Below are 15,623 nucleotides of genomic sequence, written 5' to 3'. Positions count from 1 at the left end.
GCACTAGCTGAAGTCGCCGGATGCTCCTCAAGGGCAGCCCCATGTAGAGCACATTGCAGTATTCCAGCCTAGAGATCACAAGGGCCCGAGTGACTGTTGTGAGGGCCTCCCGGTTCAGGTAGGGTCGCAACTGGCGCACCAGGCGTACCTGGGCGAATGCCCCCCTGGTCACAGCCGTTAAATGGTGGTCGAATGACAGCTGTGGATCCAGGAGGACTCCCAAGTTGCGGACCCTCTCTGAGGGGTGTAGAATTTGACCCCCCAGCCTGAGTGTTGGAATATTGGCCAAATCTTTGGGAGGGAAACACAACAGCCACTCGGTCTTTTCTGGGTTGAGCACAAGCTTCTTAACCCTCATCCAGTCCATAACGGCTTCAAGACCCCGGCCCATCACGTCAACCGCTTCATTGATTTGGCACGGGGCGGACAGATACAGTTGAATATCGTCCGCATATTGATGGTATCTGATCCCGTGCCTGCGGATGATCTCTCCCAGCGGTTTCATGTAGATGTTAAATAGTAGGGGGGATAAGACCGAGCCCTGCGGCACCCCATAATTTAGGGGCCTTGGGGACGATCTCTCCCCACCCACTAACACCGACTGCGACCTGTCCGAGAGGTAGGAGGAGAACCACCGTAGCACGGTGCCTCCCACTCCCACCTCCCGCAGTCGTCGCAGAAGGATACCATGGTCGATGGTATCGAAAGCCGCTGAGAGGTCAAGGAGGACCAGGATGGAGGAATGTCCTTCATCTCTGGCTCTCCAAAGATCATCCATCAATGCGACCAAAGCGGTTTCTGTGCTGTAACCGGGTCTGAAGCCTGACTGGAAGGGGTCTAGATAGTTTGCTTCCTCCAAGGACCGTTGGAGCTGGAAGGCCACCACCTTCTCAACAACCTTCCCCAGGAAGGGAAGGTTGGAGACCGGACGATGACTGTTGAGGACAGCTGGATCCAAGGATGGTTTCTTCAGGAGGGGTCTCACCACCGCCGCTTTCAGTGCGGCGGGGAAGTTCCCCTCCCGAAGGGAGGCGGTTACAACCGCCTGGATCCAGCCTCGTGTCACCTCACTGCAGTTAACAACCAGCCATGAGGGACACGGATCCAGAACACAGGTGGAGGAACTTACAGCTCTCATGGCCTTGTCCACATCCCCGGGGGTAACGTCCTGAAACTCAACCCAGAGCTGTTCTCCTTGATCCCCCTGTGCCTCGGCTGGAACTGCAGGTGTGGAGTCCAAGTCCGACCGAAACCGAGCAATTTTGTCCGCTAAGAATTGGGCATATTCTTCAGCTCTGCCCTGCAGGGGTTCCCCCGTCTCCCTTTTGTTCAGTAGGGAGCGGGTTATCCTGAACAGGGCGGCTGGGCGGGACTCAGCGGATGTAAAACATCTTATACAAATTTTCTTTATACGCTGTTGACATTGTCATTTTATAATTTTGATGCCACAATTTCTGCCAGTTCTCTAAATCAATCCCATGTCCAAAAATTTCCCCTCAATCATAGATTCTTGTTCTTTTTCTGATTTAACCTCTAATAAATATCCGTATAGTTTTTGAATCACCTTTTCATCAGTGCCTGTCAAAATTTTATCTAACCCAGTCATTTTATCATGGAAACCTTCCATTTTAAGATCTTTATCATATCTAGAATGTATTTGCGCATGTGAAAACCAATTCATCTTTGTACTTTGCTGGTCCAGTTCTTGCATAGATTTAAGTTCACCCTGTGCATTCAATATTTTACCATATCTAACTGTTTGTTCCTTTTTATATGTTGTTAGATATGAAAATGCCTCAATAGTTGATAACCAGACTGGGATTTTTAAATAATGCTGTCTTTTAATCTTTTCCCAGTTTAATAACAAAGCCTAAACTTATGGCTGTTTGCAGGGTCCCATGGTCTTGTGGCATTTCACATCGAGTTTTTGCCCATTTTCCCTTCCAATTTTCAGCAAAAATGACCCTTAACAAAAAGTGGGTTTGCTTTACGACTGCAGTGTTCTCTTTACAACCGTTGCAAAAAAAGGGGGGGTTAAAAACGGGAGTGGTCATGTGGTAACTCACTTTACACCGTTGTGACTTACTAATGGGCTGGCTCGTTTATGGGCATAAACCGAGGACTAAGTGTATTCCAATTGGTCCTTCCATCCTCCTGTTGAGACACCCTCTTCTGTCATCCCCATGTCTTGCAGATGGAAGCGAAGGATCCAACCTGATTCACATGTCGAACAGTGACCTGTCCGTCTCGATGGCCTCCTTGTTTTCAGGTAACGATTTTCCCTTCCTGAACCCTTGGTAAGGGTCCGTATCACGTACGGCCAAATAGATTAAGTGTCAGACCTGCCCCGACTTGGTCCTTCAGGCAAGAAAGACCATCGACTCCCAATTGTAGCAAAAGGTATACTTTACTACCGTATTTTGCGGAGTATAAGACACACCTATTCCTCCCCCAAAAAGAGGCTGAAAATCTGGGTGCATCTTATACACTGAATACAGCATTTTTTTTGCCTCTCGCAACCCCACCCCCTTCACCAAAATGACCATGCAGAGCCTTTAGGAGGCTTTCAGAGAGCTCCTGCGGGCTGGGGAGGGCAGAAATTAGCAAAAAGCAGGCCATTTTTTGCTCAATTCCCCCCCCAACCCCCAGGAGCACTCTATATGCCTCCTAAAAACTATGCATGCCCTTTTTTTTTGACAAAAAAACGGGCCATTTTTTGCTCATTTTTTGTGGAGCCCCACCCCTCAGGAGCACTCTACCAGCCTCCTAAAGGCTATTTATGCCCCTTTTTAAAAACAAATGGGCCATTTTTGGGGGGTCTGCAGAGTGCAAAACCTTTTTTTAATAAAAATTTGCCTCTTCAAAATCTTGGTGGGTCTTATACTCCGGTGCATCTTATACTCTGAAAAATATGGTACTTTTGGTACTCAATGGCAATAAGGTTAGCCATCCCTTGTATAGGATCCCCTGCTTGAGTAGTGGGCTAGACTAGAAGACCTCCGAGGTCCCTTCCAACTGTTTTTCTGTATTCCATTTCAAATTTGACCTTTGTTTCCTCTCTATTATGTTGCGCCATAGATGCGGACATCAAGAGGAGCCAGCCCCCGAGTAAAAAGTCCTTCCTTTCCTCTGGTTCCATGTACGTATGCCTACTTCCAATGCTTCGTTCTCCCTCCCTCGGCCCAGACCAACCTGGGTTCAGTTCACAGGTAGTCCTCGACTTACAACGATTCACTTAGTGACCATTCAAAGGAATTCACATGAGCTTCATAAAAGGGGGTTTGGTCAGGATAAGGAGTCTGCTTCGTGATCTTGTGAAGCCTATGTTCAGAACAGTAACTTAAAACGGTCACTATGCGAATGGCGGTGAGTCGAGGACTACCTGTATTCTTGGCGGGTGTATAATTTAGAGATTGGGGAGGGGGGGAAGGTTGTTAAATACCAGCCTTCAGAAGTTCTGTGAATCGTGATCCAATCCAGCTGGAGGCAGAAGCTGGAAGCCATATTCAGGACACCTTAATTAAATGGCGATTAAATTAATTAATTAAAAGGAGGGGGAGACTCACTGGAAAGCCTCCAGTTGTTCATCCATCTCTTGGAGTAGGGAGTAACCCAGAAGCCCCCAGGGTTGAGAAGAGCATTGGCTTCTATGCTCAGGGATGGGGTGAGCTCAGCGTGGACCACGCAGGAGAAGCAGCTTAAGACACGGGCAACAGGGCACCCCAAGACACGGGAGAGGGTGCTTCGTGTTGGTAAGGGATGGGAAGCACCTTCCAGAGGAGGAGAGAAGGCAAGAAGTCAGGGAAGGGAAGAGATGAGAAGGGAGGACAGGAAGGAGACAGGCAGGAAGGAAGAATGGGAATGAGACGCAGGGAGGAAGATGGAAATGGAGAGGGAAGAAGGGAGGGAGGAAGGGATAATGGTAGGTAGGTAGGAGATGGGAATGAGAGGGAGGAAGGAAGGATAATGGTAGGAAGGAAGGAAAGAAGGACATGGGAATGAGGGAGGAAAGGAAGAAGGAAGGAAAAGGGAAGGAAGGACACAGGAATGGCAGATAGGAAGAAAGGAAGGACACAGGAATGGTAGGTAGGAAGGAAAGAAGGAGATGGGAATGAGGGAGGAAAGGAAGGAAGGATGGAGCCGAGGTGGCGCAGTGGTTAGGATGCAGTACTGCAGGCCACTTCAGCTGACTGTTATCTGCAGTTCAGCGGTTCTAATCTCACTGTCTCAAGGCTAACTCAGCCTTCCATCCTTCCGAGGTGGGTGAAATGAGGACCCAGACTGTGGGGGGGCGATATGCTGACTCTGTAAACTGCTTAGAGAGGGCTGAAAGCCCTATGAAGCGGAATATAAGTCTAACTGCTATTGCTATAATGGTAGGTAGGAAGGAAAAGGGAAGGAAGGACATAGGAATGGCAGATAGGAAGGAAAGGAAGAAAGGAAGGATACAGGAATGGTAGGTAGGAAGAAGGAAAAAGATGGAAATGAGGGAAGGAAGGATAATGGTAGGCAGGAAGGAAAGGGAAGGAAGAAAAGAAGGACACAGGAGTTGTAGGTTGGAAAGGAAAGAAGGAGATGGGAATGTGGGAGGAAGGGAAGGAGGAAGATGGAAATGAGGGAAGGAAGGAAGGATAATGGCAGATAGGAAGGAAAGGAAGGACACAGGAATGGCAGGTAGGCAGGAAAGGAAGGAAGGAGGAAGAGGGAAGGAGGGAGAGAGGAAGAAAGGAACAAAAGAAGGAAGGGGATGGTGAAGGAAGGAAGGAAGGAAGGAAGGAAGGAAGGAAGGAAGGAAGGAAGGAAGGAAAATATCCAATTCCAAACCCCTTCAAAAGCTTCTTCCACAAAGGTAAGTTCCTCATCCTGCCTGCAGGGGGCAGCCCAAGGCAGTGTTTTTCCAACCATGATAACTTTTTTTAAACTAGTGCACATTTCCATTCTTAGCACTCCACTGCCAACACATGTGCTAGGGGGTTGAAGTCCACGCAGCAGCTTTAAACGGTCAAGGTTGACCGGTTTGGGGAATTCGGAGTGTTGAGCTCCACCCCTATCGCTGGAGGCTTCTGGGAGATGAAGTCCCCACCGCTTAACGTGGCTGCGGTTGACAAGCGCGGATCCCATCCAGTGGTTTTTACATGGCTTGTCCTCTTGACCGCTTCCTCCAGGAGTTACCACAGCTTCCTCAACTCCAACTCGGCAGAAGCCGTGGCCATGGGCTTGCTCAAGCAGTTCGAAGGGATGCAGCTACCCGCGGCCTCCGAACTGGAGTGGCTGGTACCCGAACAAGACGCCCCGCAGAAGGTAAGCATCTCCGGGCAGAAAGTCAGCTGCTACTCCGACTAACTTCTCTTGCCTACTTTGGTGGGAAAGTAACAGCCTTCTGTGTGCCTTTGGGGTATACCAGTGATGGCGTGCATGCCCGAAGTGGCATGCGGAGCCATGTCGCGGCATCACCTGTTCCTGGGTTTGTGGCACGCATGTGCACGCAACGATCAGCTGGCCTCCTGCATGCGGCAATGCCAGAAGCTGGAATGTTTTCCGGTGTGGACACACTGTATGCACCAGCCCACTGATTGTCACAAGCGCATGTGTGCCAGTAACTGGAAGACTAGGGGGGCAGTGTGAATGCGCGTGCCAGAAACCCAGAAGTTCATTTCCCAGTGCGCGCATGCGTGCGCATCCCCCCCTCTTTGGAACTCCTCTTCCGGGTTGCGGGCGTGTGCACCAAGTGCCGAAAAAGTTCGCCATCACTGGTGCATAGTCATGCTGGCCACATGACCCAGAAGGGTCTTCGGATAACGTTGGCCTAACCCTTGGCCAAGGAATGGAGATGAGCAGCGCCCCCTAGAGTCAGGCACAACTGTGGAGGGACAGGGGCAGGAGCAACCTTTGTCTTCGTCCCACTAGCAATCTTCCAATCACAGCTTCTCTTCCCCGCTAGCTTACGAAAATTTAGAGGGGAATCCCTGAGATATTTTATCACCAATGAAGGCAAATATATATGTGTCCCGGGATAATGTTGCAGGGTAGACTGATAGACTGGCCTAGAGGTGGCACTCTCGTCCCACAAATCAGGAGGCTGTTAGTTTGATCCTAGATGGAGGCAGATATTTCTCTCTCTGGACACACTGAGAATATATCTACTGAATATAACTCCGTCCTGGCAACAGGAAGGGCATCGGGCCAGTAAACGATCTGCTAGTTCTATTCAGCTTCCCAGATTCCACCCCGCAAGGGTCGTTAAACGATGATGATAATGTTGCAGGATCCAATTTGGGTCGGTCACCGGGACCAGGGGTTTTGTCTTCCGAGCTTTCGGACTCATGCCGGAGCCCATCTTCGGAGAACTTCTCTAGAATATTTTGTGTTGGTTTTCAGGGTCCGATAAAGTTTCTTAAAAAGCTTTTTAAGCGCCCCAAGTGGTATAAGAAAAGACGCCTTTCCGCAAAGCTGCTGCTGGTAGGTCCCAAGGGGAGCATGGTGCCGACCGTCCGCGTGCTCTTAACGGCTTTACGACACACACACAAAAAATGCGTTGGGAGGGCTGGTGTGGTTTGATGTGGAGTGTAGACGCCAGCTCTGTTGCAGTTGAAGGCAATAATTAGGCATGTAACCAGGGCTGTTTGCAAGGGATCCCCAGCCGTTGAATCGCCTCACTCGTGAGTTTCATAAGCGGTAAAGATTGCATCCTTGGGCTAGCATTTCTCGCGTAAGAATTCAGGTAACAATTTGAAAACGTGTTGTAGCGGGATGGGTCAGCCAGAGGAGCAAAGTCAAATGGAGTTATCTGCAGCGATACAAATTAGACAATAGACAAGGCAAGTCCCAAAAACGCCAGAGAATTCCCGGAAGTTCTGGCGCTCGGAGAAATCAACCATCCACAGGCCCATAGAGATAAGCAATGTTTACACGCCGTTCCAAAGAGGACGATCAAAAACGCACCTCCTTGCCAGCAATCTACACCCAGGGAAGCAGAGATTAATACCTGATCAACAAGAACTAATAGCACCCCAGTTAAGGCGCCGAGGTGGCGCAGTGGTTAGGGTGCAGAAGAGCCGAGGTGGCGCAGTGGTTAGGGTGCAGTACTGCAGGCCACTTCAGCTGACTGTTATCTGCAGTTCGGCGGTTCTAATCTCACCAGGCTCAAGGTTGACTCAGCCTTCCATCCTTCCGAGGTGGGTGAAATGAGGACCCAGACTGTGAGGGCGATATGCTGACTCTGTAAACCGCTTAGAGAGGGCTGAAAGCCCTATGAAGCGGTATATAAGTCTAACTGCTATTGCTATTGCTATAAGAAATACTAACTCAAGGCAAACAATCACACATTAATCTGCAGCCTAATTAAGGACTCGCCAAGAGCATTCCCGCCAATACTGACAGGGCAAGATACCGTATTTTTTGGAGTATAAGACACACCTCCCCCCCCCCCCAAAATGCTGCAGTCATAAAAAGGATATCAGAAAAAAAGGATTTTAAATAAGAAACAGCCCTGTTTACACTCCTTGAAAGCGTGAAAGCCGAGCCAAAGATTTTGCTGTGTGTGATTAAAAAGGGAAGGAGGGGAGATTTCACACTCTTGAAAACGACTAACAACAACGCTGGTGTGGAATCTTAGGTGGCCTCAGCACGTGGCCAGGATCCCTTCGGCTTTCCTCTCCTCTTTTAACTCAACCTCTTCCCGATTCACTCCTGCGTCGGCTTTGCAAATAAGTCGTAGCTGCAACCAGTAGTTTCTGTGTTTCTGCTTCCCACCCACCCACCCACCCACGATGCTCCTGTCAACACCCCCCCTGGAGAATCCAAAATAGAACTCCAGCTTCATCCCATTTCCGAAAATCTTACTGTTTATTGCAGGGGTCCCCAAACCTTTCAGACCTCAGGGACCACTAAATTCCTAATTTGAAATCCCGCGGACCACTAATACGATCTGCCTAATGACTGGCTGGGTGGGTGTGGCAAGGTGGTCATGTGACTGGATGGGCGTGGCCAGGTGGGCATGTGACTGGGTGGGCATGACCAACTCAATGTCGCTCACGTTGAGGGGCACCTCGCCAGCCTCTACTCGCCCCTCCCTTCCCAGCCCCTCCTCGCCTGCCCGCCCGGGCTTCTTAGGACCCCAACAGGAAGCAGTTGCTGGAGCTGAGCAGCCACCGGGAGAAAGAGTTGGCAAAACAGCTCAGTTCAAATTGGATCTGACCGAGGAGGAGGCTCAGCGGAAGCACCTCACTGAGGACTAGGAACATGGGCTTTCCAAGCAGAGGGAAGACCTGCGGGAGCGCAAGGCCAGGTGCCGGCGCCTGGAGGCTCAGCGGGCTGAGATGGTCAGCCAGTTCCAGGCCGTGATGCAGCCCCACTGGAACGAGGCCCTTTTTTTAAAAAAGTTTTTTTTATTGAACACAAATTAAAACATTGGACACGGTGTAACCATCCTGGCAAAGTCTTTGCCATATATACTAAGATATAAAGTTATACATTATGACCACCAGGCTTATTTAAAATTGGCCTGTTCAGTATTTGCAAATATAAAAATATCGTATTTCCAACCACATCTTCACTGGTTTCATAGATAATTTTAATCTCCATTCTATAAATTTTAGTCGTTGCTTATTTTGTGGGGGGTGGGGTGTCTTTCCTTTTTTGTTCCAATCCTCGATAAAATTTATCCCAGATCTTATAAATATTCTGATTCGTCTTTATTCTTCAATTCCAACATCAATGTATCCATTTCAGCACAAGTCAGAATTTTCCTAATTACTTCCTCTTGTGGAATTTCCCTGTTTTTCCAGTTTTGGGCAAAGATCATTCTTGCTGCCATGATAATATGTATTATTAAGTAGATTTCTCCCTTGTTATGTTTATGATTCCCCAAAGAAATAGTTCTTGTTTGAATTCTATTTCCTCTTCCGTTATCTCTATCAGCCACCTTTGAATTGTCCGCCAATATTATTTTGCTTTTTGGCACGACCACCACATAGGGTACTACATGGGCATAGCCAACTCGATGTCACTCATGTCGGGGGGCACCTGTCATGGCCAAGTGCAAAGGGAGGATTTCCCTCAGACCCTCCCCTCACTCTCATTATTATTACTTTAAACTAGTTTTATTGCAATTTTTTTCTTTTTTTCCAACATAACATACTTTATGGGACAGAATGTTGAGCGAGTCACATCTTATACATCACGTTTATAATCATAGTTTCAATATATTCTAATCTTCCCACTTTTATCAATATTCATCTCTTTTATATAATCCTTTGTCTTTTCCCATCAATTCATTTAGTCTTACATATCATTGCTAAACACCTTTTTTGGGGTCTTCAACTAATTACTTTTAATATCTCAGGGGTTGCCACAAAGAAGAGGGAGTCAAGCTATTCTCCAAAGCACCCGAGGGCAGGACAAGAAGCAATGGGTGGAAACTAATCCAGGAGAGAAGCAACTTAGAACTAAGGAGAAATTGCCTGACAGTTAGAACAATTAATCAGTGGAATAGAAGTTGCCTCCAGAAGTTGTGAATGCCCCAACACTGGAAGTCTTTAAGAAGATGTTGGATAGCCATTTGTCTGGAACGGTATAGGGTTTCCTGCCTAGGGAGAGGGTTGGACTAGAAGACCTCCAAGGTCCCTTCCAACTCTGCTATTGTATTCTAATTCATCTTAACACACTAATCATTTATCACAATATCTTTGCTATTCTCACTTCAACCATATTGTTCTCTTTACATAGTTCTTTATCATTTCTTACACAATTTTTACACATAGTTAACATCACTATACACCCTGTATTTCTACATTTTTACAGTTTTTCAAGTTGTTTATCCTATGTGTTTGTTCTAAAAATATCTCGCAAATTGCCCTTCCCCAATCATTAACATTTCGAATTCCTTACATTATTTAGATTACATTCAAAATTAATAATATTAAGTTGTCTACTTACACATTCCCATCACTCGCTCTCATTTATAACCTTCCTTCCTTCCCTCCCTCTTCCTCTCTTCATTTTTTCTTGTTCCCTTTTTTCTTTCTTTTTTCTTCCTTGCTCTCTTTTCATCTTTCCTTCTTTTTCTTTCTTTCCTCTTTCCCTTCCTTCCTTTTCCTTTTTCTTCCCCTCTTCAATCTCCTTTCGTCTTCCTTCCCTCCTTTTTCCTTCCTTGCTCTCTTCCCATCTCTCCTTTTTCTTTGTCTCTTTCCCTTTCTCCTTTCCTGTCCCTTCCTGCATGCTCAAATGCTAAAGGGAAAACATTTTTCCTTTTGTTTTGTTTTTTTAGGTTGTTTTGCTAGCCCTCTGCCAGCGGAAACAGATCTCGCAGCCCCGTAGACACGAACTCCCTCGAACTCCGTTTTCGCTGGTAGAGGGCTGCCGGAGGCCATTGTGGCTGAAAACGGAGCCCTGGTGGCTCCGCGCATGGCTCTCTGCGCATGGCTCTCCCAAGCTCCAGTCCTTTGCTGTTTCTGGAGTACCTCCATGGGTCAAATCTAAGCACCCCGCCAGCTGAATCCAAGCCACTGGCCTTGAGTTTGGCACTCCTGAATTAATTGTTCTCACTGTCAGGAAATTTGTCCTAAATTCTTAAGTTGCTTCTCTCCTTGATTCGTTTCCTTCCGTTGTTCCTTCTCCTGCCTTCTGGTGCTTGGATTGGGTTGACTTCCCGCTTCTTTGGGGGGGCCCTCAAAATAGTGGAACACTGCTCTCATGTCACCCCCCCTACCCTTCCTTTTCATTAAAAGAAGACCACCACCAAACGAAACAGTGCTGGTTGTTCGTTGTGTACATTGAATTTCCTTCCTTTTTTACAGCTGCTGCCAATTCCCGATTCGGTACCCATATCTCCGGACGACGGGGAACACGCCGATATTTACAAGCTCCGCATCCGGGTGCGGGGGAACTTGGAGTGGGCCCCCCCACGCCCGCAGATCATCTTCAATATCCATCCAGCACCAACGTAAGGAGGGCTGCTTGCCGTTTGTGATGTTTTGTGTTGTGTGTGTGTGTGTTTGTGTGTCACCCCAAGAAGCTCATTGGTGTCCTGATGAAGTTCTGCTTAAAGCAAAAGAAAATGGGAAGAAATTTCTGGGAAATGAAGAATTGAACCAATTTAAGAAGTTGTTTTATTCCCGTGTCCACCCAGTTCTCCAGGTATTTCTAATGAAACCTGGAATAGCTAAAATAAGATAAAGGTTCTCCTCACACATATGTGCTAGTCGATCCCAACTCTAGGGGGCGGTGCTCATCTCTGTTTCAAGGCCGAAGAGCCAGCGGTATCCGAAGACGTCTCCGTGGTTATGTGGCCGGCATGACTAAACGCCGAAGGCACATAGAACACTGTTCCCTTCCCACCAAAACTGGTTCCTATTTTTCTACTTGCATTTTTTTGCATGTTTTCGAACTGCTAGGTTGGCAGAAGCTGGGACAAGTAACAGGAGCTCACTCTGTTACGCGGCGCTAGGGATTCGAACCGCCGAATTGCCGACCTTCCTGATCAACAAGCTCAGCGTCTTAGCCACTGAGCCACTGCTTTCCCTCATGGTTAAAATAGTGGGTCTTAAAGTTTCCTCTTTATGTAGACTATAAGTAGAGAGGTCAAGAGAGGAATCAGCCTAGAATCCCTACGTAGCCAGAAGAAATGACTTAGTTCACTTAGTGATAGGTCAAAGTTACAACTTACCTGAAAGGTATCAGGTGCGAAAGGCCAGGTCCCATGTGAAGGTTCAATTACAGTGATTTATTGCTGAACGGCCTGCATGCAGGAATCTTACCAACTGACGGTCAGCTCTGCCTTGGTGTTAGATAAGGGGCCATGAAATTCAAGGGATGTTGAACTTGGTCTGCTTGTGGCTACGTAGGGATTCCAGGCCGATTCCTCTCTTGACTCCTTTGGGAAGTTGGACTGAGTCTGCTTGTGGCTATTTAGAGATTCTAGGCTGATTCTTCTCTTGACTCCGCCCTTGGAGAAGTTGGACTAGGTCTGCTTGTGGCTATTTAGAGATTCTAGGCCGATTCCTCTCTTGACTCCGCCCTCGGGGAAGTTGGACTAGGTCTGCTTGTGGCTATTTAGAGATTCTAGGCCGATTCCTCTCTTGACTCCACCCTCAAGGAAGTTGGACTAGGTCTGCTTGTGGCTACGTAGGGATTCTAGGCCGATTCCTCTCTTGACTCCGCCCTCTGGGAAGTTGGACTAGGTCTGCTTGTGGCTACGTAGGGATTCTAGGCTGATTCCTCTCTTGACTCCGCCCTCAGGGAAGTTGGACTGAGTCTGCTTGTGGCTACGTAGGGATTCTAGGCTGATTCCTCTCTTGACTCCGCCCTCAGGGAAGTTGGACTGAGTCTGCTTGTGGCTACGTAGGGATTCTAGGCTGATTCCTCTCTTGACTCCGCCCTCAGGGAAGTTGGACTGAGTCTGCTTGTGGCTACGTAGGGATTCTAGGCTGATTCCTCTCTTGACTCTGCCCTTGGGGAAGTTGGACTCAGTCTGCTTGTGGCTACATAGGGATTCTATGCCGATTCCTCTCTTGACTCATTCCTCTGGGAAGTTGGACTGAGTCTGCTTGTGGCTACGTAGGGATTCTAGGCTGATTCCTCTCTTGACTCCACCCTCAAGGAAGTTGGACTAGGTCTGCTTGTTGCTACGTAGGGATTCTAGGCCGATTCCTCTCTTGACTCCACCCTCAAGGAAGTTGGACTAGGTCTGCTTGTGGCTACGTAGGGATTCTAGGCGGATTCCTCTCTTGACTCCGCCCTCAGGGAAGTTGGACTAAGTCTGCTTGTGGCTACGTAGGGATTCTAGGCCGATTCCTCTCTTGACTCCGCCCTCAGGTTTTTGCCAGTCCTTTTCCTACACATCTCCTTTCTCTGATTCTCCCTCCCCCTCTCATCTCATCAGGTGTGAAAGACGAGGTCCACAAGGAAAGTTTTAATTCAATTGATTTATTGCTAAAAGCCTACTCACAGGAATCTTCTCAACTAACGGTCGGCGCCTACTAAGAGTTATCTAAGTGCCAACAGCACTCAAGGGATTTCGTTTGCTCGCAGCTACTTCCTCTCTCAGCTGATGCCTCAAACCTTGACCCCTCCTGCTAACCACGTCGATTGCTGAGGTCTCCCCTCGTGCCTCACCTCTTCCAGGCTGAGAAGTGAGTTGGGAACTTGAGCTTTCGTCTCTTTTAACGTCCTGTGTGTCTCTTTCTCCAGGAGGAAGGCAGCAGTGGCCAAGCAGAACTACCGCTGTGCTGGCTGTGGGATCCGGACCGATTTCGGTGAGTCCTTCCTTGACTTGGATGAGTTCTGAAGGCCCAACATTGGCCTAGAGCAGGGGTGTCCAATTGGATTTCTGGGAGGCCCCGATCGGCATTGTGGTTGTGAGATTAAAAACCCAATTATTAAATCCTCACAACACAGAGACAGGCCTGGTTCAAAATTGAAAACAGGTTTATTTACAGAACATTAAAGAGCGTTTGCAAAGGCGGTCAAGTTTCCTCCCAAAGGGATCGAGCAAAGAGTAGCATCCAAACAATACTTTTTATACATTCTACTCCTAAGAAACTCTCCTCCTCCTCCTCATTTATTTATGTCATTTATTTTGTCATCCCATACCTTAAAGCAGGGGTGTCCACACCTGGACACCCCTGCCCTAGAGGGTCAACTTGACCATTTCTTGAGGGGCCCCTATCTCTTTCTGGTGCCTTTCGTCTGAGCAGATGGCTTCCTATCTAACTTGTATGTAGGCTTGGAATAACAAAGGTTATCTTGTGCCTGTTTACTGAACACAGTTTGTGGTTAGCAAAAGCACAGTAACCGATTACACATTGTAGGCAAGAATATAATGGCTTAACATTGCAAAAGAATACAAAAGTAACCTTTTAACATTTTATAAAATAGAGCAGGGCAGGATGCTTTACGGGTTGACACAGAGCTTTCGTCAAAGTCTACCTTGATTCTAGAACATTCTGAGGTTGATCCTCAGCCCCCAACGCTTACCGGAGTCGAAACGCTCCGCCTACAAATCGCTGCTCTCTTAAATTCCCTTTCTCTCTCTCCCTTCGTCGGACGGGCTGCCAGATTACATCAAGCGGATGCGCTACTGCGAGTACCTGGGCAAATACTTCTGCCAGTGCTGCCACGAGAACGCCCAGATGGTCATTCCCAGCCGCATCCTTCGCAGGTGGGACTTCGGCAAATACTACGTCAGCAATTTCTCCAAGGACTTGCTGCACAAGATCTGGAACGATCCCCTCTTCAACATGCAAGACGTTAACTCGGCCCTCTACCGGAAGGTCAAGCCTCTCAACCAAGTCAGGGTAAGCAGGCATGTGGGGCTTGGCGCAGGGGTGAAATTCAGTAGGTTCTGACAGGTTCTGGAGAATCGGTAGCAGAAATTTTGAGTAGTTCGGAGAACCGGAAAATATCACTTCTGGCTGGTTGCAGTATCCTTCCCCTGGAGTGGGGAGGGAATGGAGATTTTGCAGTATCCTTCCCCCAGGAGTGGGGAGGAATATCTCAGGGGCTGCCCCAAAAAAGAGGGAGTCAAGCTATTCTCCAAGGCACCTGAGGGTAGAACAAGAAGCAATGGGTGGAAACTAATCCAGGAGAGAAGCAACTTAGAATTGAGAGAAACTTCCTAAGAGTGAGAACAATTAACAGTGGAACAGAAGTTGCCTCCAGAAGTTGTGAATGCCCCAACACTGGAGGTTTTTAAGAAGAGATTGGAGAGCCATTTGCCTGGAATGGTATAAGGTTTCCTGCCTAGGCGGGGGGTTGGACTAGAAGACCTCCGAGATCCCTTCCAACTCTGCTATTGTATTGTATGTCTAGTTTAATGAAAAGAAGCGCTAGAGGAGACATGATAGCAGTCTTCCAATATCTCAGGGGTTGCCACAAAGAAAAGAGAGTCAAACTATTCTCCAAAGCATCTGAGGGCAGAACAAGAAGCAATGGGTGGAAACTAATCCAGGAGAGAAGCAACTTAGAACTGAGGAGAAACTTCCTAAGAGTGAGAACAATTAACCAGTGGAACAGAATTTGCCTCCAGAAGTTGTGAATGCCCCAACACTGGAAGCCTTTAAGAAGATGTTGGATAGCCATTTGTCTGAAACGGTATAAGGTTTCCTGCCTAGGCAGGGGGTTGGACTAGAAGACCTCTAAGGTCCCTTCCATCTCTTGTTACCCTGAATTCATGCTCTTCTTGGTCTCTTCCAGCTTTTAAGAATCCAGCTGTACCACATGAAGAACATGTTCAAGACATGTCGCCTAGCTAAAGGGTAAGGATTCCAAAAAACACGTTTTCGGAGAGTCCCGTCGTTATCGTAGAGCGAGAGCGAGCGGTGAACAGCAGGGAGTTGGTGCCACAACCAATGGCACAATTGACCCGAGTGTGTGGCTTGGTTGTTTTCTCGCAGACGTGAGAAAGCTGTGAGGAAAGGCAGATTCCACACTCAGGAGTGTTGGGGAATGGGAAATGTTGTAATCTCCTCATACAGATTTACGATCCAGTTGTATCTGGACGATATTATCACAAGCTATCTCTCTATAGCTGTGATGGGGAACCTCCGGCACGCGTGTTAGAGGTGGCACGCAGAGCCCTCTCTGTGGCCATGTGCGCCATCACCAGCTTCTCTTCTGGTTTCCAG

At 47.9% G+C, this 15,623-nt stretch overlaps 1 protein-coding gene across 2 annotated transcripts in view; it reads left to right on the top strand.

The window, feature by feature from the left end:
* RUBCN (rubicon autophagy regulator) overlaps positions 1-15,623 on the top strand; it is a 71,657-nt gene that overhangs the window by 49,328 nt on the left and 6,706 nt on the right. The window contains exons 13-20 of one of the 2 annotated variants that reach the window (XM_087725039.1): positions 2,195-2,269; positions 3,079-3,139; positions 5,166-5,301; positions 6,379-6,459; positions 10,797-10,942; positions 13,189-13,253; positions 14,056-14,294; positions 15,193-15,254. In XM_087725039.1, coding sequence (XP_087581165.1) covers positions 2,195-2,269; positions 3,079-3,139; positions 5,166-5,301; positions 6,379-6,459; positions 10,797-10,942; positions 13,189-13,253; positions 14,056-14,294; positions 15,193-15,254 — 865 coding nt within the window. The remainder of the gene's footprint in view (positions 1-2,194; positions 2,270-3,078; positions 3,140-5,165; positions 5,302-6,378; positions 6,460-10,796; positions 10,943-13,188; positions 13,254-14,055; positions 14,295-15,192; positions 15,255-15,623) is intronic. The other variant, XM_087725040.1, reaches the window with a different exon arrangement.

This window comes from Thamnophis sirtalis, unplaced genomic scaffold (genome assembly GCF_051295495.1).
Source record: "Thamnophis sirtalis isolate CommonGarterSnake01/CBP01778 unplaced genomic scaffold, rThaSir2_p1.2 scaffold_11, whole genome shotgun sequence".
Lineage (NCBI taxonomy): Eukaryota > Metazoa > Chordata > Lepidosauria > Squamata > Natricidae > Thamnophis > Thamnophis sirtalis.
Note: the sequence above shows the minus strand (reverse complement) of the source record. Positions and strands in the feature narration are given on the sequence as shown.